The 7320-nt window shown below is 44.7% G+C and overlaps 1 protein-coding gene across 3 annotated transcripts in view; it reads left to right on the top strand.

The window, feature by feature from the left end:
• Nucleotides 1–323: 323 nt before the first annotated feature.
• Nucleotides 324–7320, top strand: part of LAMP2 (lysosomal associated membrane protein 2) — a 37930-nt gene continuing 30933 nt past the window's right edge. The window contains exon 1 of one of the 3 annotated variants that reach the window (XM_061408596.1): nucleotides 324–529. In XM_061408596.1, the coding sequence (XP_061264580.1) occupies nucleotides 331–529 (199 nt within the window). In that variant the 5' untranslated portion in view covers nucleotides 324–330. The remainder of the gene's footprint in view (nucleotides 530–7320) is intronic. The other 2 variants (XM_061408595.1, XM_061408597.1) reach the window with 2 other exon arrangements.

Raw genomic sequence — 7320 nt, 5'->3', positions numbered from 1 at the left:
TGGCAACAGTGTTTGGAGAATAATCATGTTTTATTTCTGTAGGTATGACGTTGCAATACCTAGCAACCATTTTGACTCCAGCAAAAGTATTCTCAAGGAGTCAGAACTGAAATAATCTATACTATCTACACCCCCCAAAAAAGTTCGTCTCGCTTTAAAAACCTCAGAAAGGGCCGTCCGCGCGCATCTCTTAGGAGCATAAAAATGACTGTGAACCAAAAAGCCAGGGCGTGGTCATCCCGCCCACTGGGCCCAAGCGTCACCACCCCTAGGGCCGCTTTCAAGCGCGCTGATTGGCTGAGGGCAAGAAAGAGCCCCGCCCCTGGTCTTATGACCCGCGCTGAAAGCGCCGAGTCCTGGCTTTTGCAGCGTTGTGGTCGGTGGTCATCGGCCCTCCTATCAGGTTTCCGCGAGCCTTTTCCCTGCTGTCGCTGCTCTTGTCGGCGCCGCCTGCTCTCCGGGATCATGGTGTGCTTCCGCCTCGCCCCGGTTCCGGGCTCTGGGTTCCTTCTCCTCTGCCTCGTCCTGGGTGAGTTGTCGGGCCCTTCTGCTTAGTCCCTGATCCTGGGCCCGGGGCTCCCAGTTCAGAGGCAGTAACCTGAAAGACTGGTCCGGGGGGGAGGGGGTTGAGAGGCTGAACGACAGACACTGGGCGTTGGCGCTGGCCCGAGGTGATGAGCAGTGACCTAGCGAAGGCCCGACCGAGGGATGGCGAGGGACAAGGGCCCATGAGAATAAAAAAGAGCAAGGGGTCCGGGTGGACGCCGAGGGAGTAGGTAGGGAAGAGCAGCAGAGGTGGAAAGAGTAACTTGGGGGAGATGCTAAGGAGAGGTGAGCGTGGGAGGGCGGTACGTGCGGATTCTGGGGTGGCACGGACAATTAGAGTCCTGGTCCTAGGATCAAGGAAGAGTTTTGAAGATGGTGGGAACCTGTGGGGCGGGAGAGAAAACTGGGGAGGGAAGGGGACTGCCTGCGTGGAGAAGCTTGGGTTAAGGAGGGGGGGCAGATAGGGGGAGATTCTGAGGGGCAGTGAGAGGCTTGGTGGGGTAGAAGTTTAACGCTGTGGAGGAAGGGTGATTCAAGAGATCATAAATTGGGGTTTGGTACTTGGAGTGTTGATGGGGAAGGGGGAGCTAAGGTGGCTGGGGCAATTTCCAGACGAGAAAACTTGTACCCAACCTCTGGAGACTAAAAGGGATGAATACAAACTTCGGTGGGGAGTGAATATCTGACTTGGAGGTGCTGAGGACATAGTTGTTTATCTTTTTTTAAACCAGTTTTGTTACTTCCTTCCAGCTAGACTGATTAAAAAAAGGTACCCATATATTGAGGTTTTGGGGGTGGTGTATCTGAGTCTTTTATGCTGCCACTTTGCGTTCAGAAGCTCCTTTTCTTCTCTCTCACACAACTGGCCTGTTACCGCCTGGTTTTCGGAGGAGAAGGAGGGCAGGTCATTTTCTAAGGATCGGGTTTTTGCTAGGTCCTGGCTGCTGGCGCTCTGAGCGCCCCGCGCCCCACCTCCACCCCCACCCCCACCCTTCCACCCGCAAGCTTTAGGTCCCCGAGGCCTTTAAATACCTGAGAGGTGAACTTTGGCCAGAATGTTTCTTCCTGTCCTGATAAATTCTGAGCTTGTTACTACCTGACCCTTGCTATTTGTGACCTAATAAAAGACCGGAAGGCGCAGACTCAGGTGGGAATAGAGAAGAAATAGATACAGTAGGGGCCCGGGAGGGGCAGTGAGAGGCACACATTTTGTAATTCACATTTCAGTAGAAGAATGAAGTCAACACGTGGAATGGGGGATTCTCACCCAGGGGGCATTTAGCAATGTCTGGAGACATTTTGGGTTGTCATCACTGGGGATTGCTTTTGGCATCTAGTGGGAAGAGGCCAGTGGTGTGTCTAAACATCCCACAAGGCACAGGACAGCACTCCCCCACCCCCGCCCCCATAAAGAATTACCCATCTCAGAATGTCAGTAGTGCCAAAAGATGATGAATCTGGCTCCAGAGCCATGGAGTTGGAAGGGGTCTGGATCATCTAGTGATTCTTAAGGATCTTTGAGGGTGGAGTTAGGGGGAAGTTCCTGTCAGATGAAAACTATCTCCAGACTGAAATTAAGATATTTGTCTTTTTCACACTTATCCTCTCCTCAGTACGGTGGAGTTTTCCAGAAGCTATAGAATGTTTGATGACATCACCACTCTCATGGGTCTGATGTGTTTTAGTCCCTTTTTTAGTTTTAATTTGTAGTACAGCAAGTAGCAGTGGATATAAGTCACATAAACAAAGCCCTTTGAGGTCCTCAGTGGATAAGAGAGTAAAGGGGCCCTGATGCCAGAAGGGAATCTAGCTGTGCATTTAGTGCAGGAAAGCCTCTAGCCCTTTTGAAAGGGGCCGTGGAGCTTTGCTCAAATGTAATGTGCCACCTTGACTCCCCTGTGAAGCACTTGGGGAGGCCAGATGACCCTGTGAGAGGATTGTTTACAGTGAGAAGCACCTTATCAGTGACTAGAACACATCTGACCAAGGCATCTGGTAATCAGTAGTTCTCTGCCAATTGGATCAGCACAAACAACACTTTTATTGTGCAGAGAAAGGGGGAAAAATTCATTGTCTTGTTGGCTTGCTTGTCATTTTTTTTCCTTTTAATGAAAGCTTTTTTGTGTGTTCTTTTTACAAAACCAGTGCTTGCTCATTGCAGAAAATAAACAGGCGAAAAGAAGCACATTAAAAAAGCCATCAGCTCATCTGCTAGTTTGCCATTTATTGTTTGGGACTAACATCCTCTTGGAAGATTTTCAAACTCCTGTGTGTGTTTAAGAATTTAGCAATTCTTCAGTTGCTTGGTGGATTTTGCACCTTACCTTTATGTATCAAAATGGATACCAATAATAGTTTTTTGGAAAGTCAGTGAAGTATCTGCTGTGAAATTCAGGCTGTTCCTGAGCACTGCAGTGGGTCCCAGGGAGGAGGATTTGTTCCTGGATTTATGACCTTATGAACTGGTAGTGCACTGGTTTCACTTGGTAATTTTATAACTCTCTCCCAGCTCTACCAGGTAGCTCTTTAAAAATAGATGGCTTTAGAGTAAGTATAGAAAGGAATTCTTAGAGCCTGTGTGTTGGCCTTTTTCACAAAGATTAAATTATGCTAGTATTTATTGGAATGAATTAGACCTGCCTACTCTTGCCTGGAGAATCCCATGGACAGAGGAGCCTGGTGGGCTGCAGTCCATGGGGTCGCTAAGAGTTGGACATGACTGAGCGACTTCACTTTCACTTCTCACTTTCATGCATTGGAGAAGGAAATGGCAACCCACTCCAGCGTTCTTGCCTGGAGAATCCCAGGGACGGGGGAGCCTGGTGGGCTACTGTCTATGGGGTCGCACAGAGTTGGACACGACTGAAGCGACTCAGCAGCAGCAGCAGAGAGCGTCTGAAGAAAAGCTACCTAGAGGCGTTAGAGTAGTGGATGAAAAACTTTTCCTAGCATCATTGCTTATGTTTCCCCTGTGACATTATAGATTTCAGAGTTCTGTGGTTACTGATTCCCATAACTAATCTGACTTCTGGTTTTTATACGGTGGAGGCTATTCTGGGTGGGGGAAAACCTTATAGAAATTTCCCAAGTGTGTACTTCACTGGTAGAGCAGTCGCTCCTTCCCACAGTTGTTGATGGAAGCCACTAGGCGAAAGGTTCCTGCTCTCAGGGAGCTTACCTCTTAGTGGGGGAAGACAGCCCCTCAGGTCAAGAACAGAATTGCAGAGTGCCATAAGCAGGTGAAGGCAATGAGGCAGGATATGAGGAAGAAGAAAGAGCCGGTAGGGAGGGAGTGGTGGGGTTGACCCTCTTTGACATTTGTGGTCAGAAGGCCTTCATTGTTGGGTGACATTTGAACAGAGACTTGAAGGAGGCCAGCCCACGTGACTTACTTGGAGGAATAGGAGTCAGTCTTATCTTGCCCAAATGCCTAGGTTATTAGGCTAGCCTGTTTTCCACCCTTTTATTCCCCTTCCCCCTAGCCCCCCACCTCACTAGGCAAATCTCTGTGGATTTATTTAGTCTCTGTGTGGAGACTGTCTGCTGTACCGTTAACTTCCCATTGCCTCCCTGGCACAGGGCCTGGGGGCACGGGGTTAACTCAGTAGGCTTTTGTTGAAGGTCTTCGTTGGTGAGCGCTGGGGAGACATCGGTGAACTAGATTAAGTTGGTTACCTTTTTCTTCTGTGAACCTTACATTGGGTTTTGCAAGATGGAGAACTTTAAGATCAGTGCTAAGCTGTACAGATGATTATAAACCAACTGATTAAAGTATAATCCCATATAATAATGCTGGTATCTTACCTGTTGTTCACTCGCTAAGTTGTGTCTGACTCTTTTTTTGACCCATGGATTGTAGCCTGCCAGGCTCCTCTGTCCAGGGGATTTCCAGATAAGAATGCTGGAGTGGGTTGCCATTTTTTCCTCCAGCTCCAGGGTATCTTTCCAACCCTGGGATTGAACACGCGTCTCCTGTGTTGGCAGGATTCTTTACCGCTAGGCCACCAGGGAAGCCCCATCTTACCTATATCCCTTCACATAAACCTAAACAGTAGTGAAGGTTCACCTGGGGAACCAGAACATCCTGGATGAGGAGAATAAATAAGATTTTCACAAAGAACCAGTTTCTCTCTCTCGGAGGTGATTGAAAAGTGAGATTTTTCTGTAGCCTTACCACTGATAACTTTGGTTCACTGTTCTCCTGAAACTATTCTGGTTTTAATAAAGATACTCGAAAGGACAGGCTTATTATTCATCTGTTGGTCATTGGTTATCACATCTGATAGGATTTATAGATATTCACGTATTTCCCGTGAGTGCAGCTTTCTTCCACTGGATCCTTGAGTGGAATTTGTGATGAAGGATTATTTCACAGCATTATAGCTGAATTCAGTGATCCTTGGTGCAAGAAGACTGCTCTTCCTCCTGTAGTGATGAAAGCATTTCGATCATAATTTCAGATTAAAGTGATCAGAGATCCTGTCAGCTCCAAAAGTGTACTTTATAAGTACTTGTTGGTATCCTGCCTTGCATTGAAAAAGAATTCTGGAGGTCTGCCCAACACCACTCAGCAATAAGCACTTTCCATTAGTTGAATGGAAATCTTTTATTTCCTTACCCACTCTCTGACCTTAAAACAATATTTCATAGCTTGAAATCTTTTTTTTTTTAATTTTTAAGAGATTTACCAGAAATCCAGAGTATCAGGAACTACCACGTGGTAATTGTTACTTACATTAGGAACTGAGGAACAGTTGATTTGACTTGGTTGACTCAACAAACCTATGAGTTGAAAACAAAGTGTAAATAGATACTGTATGCCTATGTCCTGGTTTTTTTTCGTGTTTTTGTTTTTAAGATCCTTTGCTCAACCTCATTCTGAATTGATATCAGAGTTTGAGGACAAGAGTCCATCACTTAATACAATGAAAGTAGACAAACTGAAAATTTGGGAAGGGATCCCTTTAGGTGCTGTGCTTCTTAGAAGGGAAAAAAAAAAACTTTTAAGTTGGAATCTCTTAACTTGCATGGCAAAGGTCTTTTCGCTCTGAAGGGCTCTCGTGCTTTCGAAGAATGTGTTAGAGAAATACACTGTACAATTCTTAGCAAGGTTGACTTGCCCAGAATGTCACAACCAGTGTTTAAATTGGACTGCCTGATTTGAATTCTAGCTCTTCAGCTCCAGTGATGGGTCTCTTTAATTGTCTCATTATACTATTGCCTCTTAGATAATTGTTTTTCATTGGTTTTGTTTTACTACTGTTATAATGTTCCCCCCCACCCCCATATTGTTTACAAATGTATATTTTTCAACCACACTTTGGATCAAAAAGACTTAGGAAAACCTAGCCACATTTTGCTGTGTGTCATGCTTAGAGACCAGAGTTCTGAGTCCTAAAAGAACCTATAAATGATTTCTTTGGAAACAAGAGGATATTTGCATTTGGGAAAGTTGATTTTGCCTCTCCCCCCCAGCCCCTTTGGAGAGTAAACTCAGGTCTATAATTACACACTCCAGGATATATTCAGCTGTGTTTTTTAGTGTCATAAAGTCTTTGACAAAAATGGCTGGCTAGTCTAAAATCAGACACTTCGATAGGATGCAAGTGGCTTGCTGAAGATTTTTTTTAACCAAAATGTAAATGTTTCATCTATAAACTTCTGGGAAAAGCAGTATTCCTAGCTTAAATCCATGTCAAAATGTATTGTGGAAAAAACCGACATGGGGGTTGAGGGGAGTATCCAGAAGACTGATGGGTTGGGTTCATGATTTGGAAGAGGTGAAGGCTTAGACTTCCTGTAATTAGATTAAGCTGTGTTCCAGGTCCTGATTGCATGGTATTTTCACCTGGATATAATCAATCAGTATTTATTGACAATGTAATATATTCAGCACTACTAGGGATGGGGGGAGATGGAAGTAATAGATATAGTCTCCCCTTCCCTGACACCTGTGATGGATGACATTCATAAAAAAGACACACTCCTAGGGGCTGTGCATAGATAAGATCATCTGCCTAAGGGAGAATATTAGAATTCAAATGAGTAGCAGAGACCTTATCAAAAGCGAATCTTGAATCTATTCGTGTATATCATTCATTCACGGTCTTTGGTACTTTTTTTATTAGCTAACAACTTATTTGCTGTATACTATAATTTACCCTGGCACCTCAGTTTCTTGTGAAGTTACAGTTGAAAACTGTTGTTTTGGAGCTTACAGTAATAGAGGAGACAGGATTAACAGGCATAGAATAACTGAATAATTCAGGGTAGTATAAAGTATATGGAAGTGTGGCAATGTGCACTGTGACTGCTCCTTGAGGGCTGTTACAGTCAGGAAATCTTTAAGGAGAGAATGGTGGCTGAAAAACGGACAGCCTATCAGTCTGGGTTCTTAATTATAAACAACAGAAATTAAATCTCATCAATTTTTAAGCAGAAAAGGAATTTCTTAAAAAGATATTGGGACATGTGCATACACTTAGACCCTGCAGTTTCATTCCTAAACATACACCCAATAGACACACCACACACACCTGTGTTCACTGATGCGTCCATTTGTAAAAGAACCAAACTGGAAACTCTCCCAATGTCCATAAGCAGTAGCATAGACATGCAGTGGAGTACTGACCTAATGCAGGAAGGCTGTACATACAGAATTAGAAATGACAAACGGCAACTACGCTCAACACCGTGGGTGAATCTCGAAAGACATAATGTTGCATAAAAGAAGCCAGATACAACAGAAAGTATAGTGAAAGATTTCATTTACAT

The sequence above is a fragment of the Bos javanicus genome, chromosome X (assembly GCF_032452875.1).
Source record: "Bos javanicus breed banteng chromosome X, ARS-OSU_banteng_1.0, whole genome shotgun sequence".
NCBI lineage: Eukaryota > Metazoa > Chordata > Mammalia > Artiodactyla > Bovidae > Bos > Bos javanicus.
The sequence above is the reverse complement of the archived record's forward strand: the minus strand, read 5'-3'. Positions and strand labels throughout refer to the sequence as shown.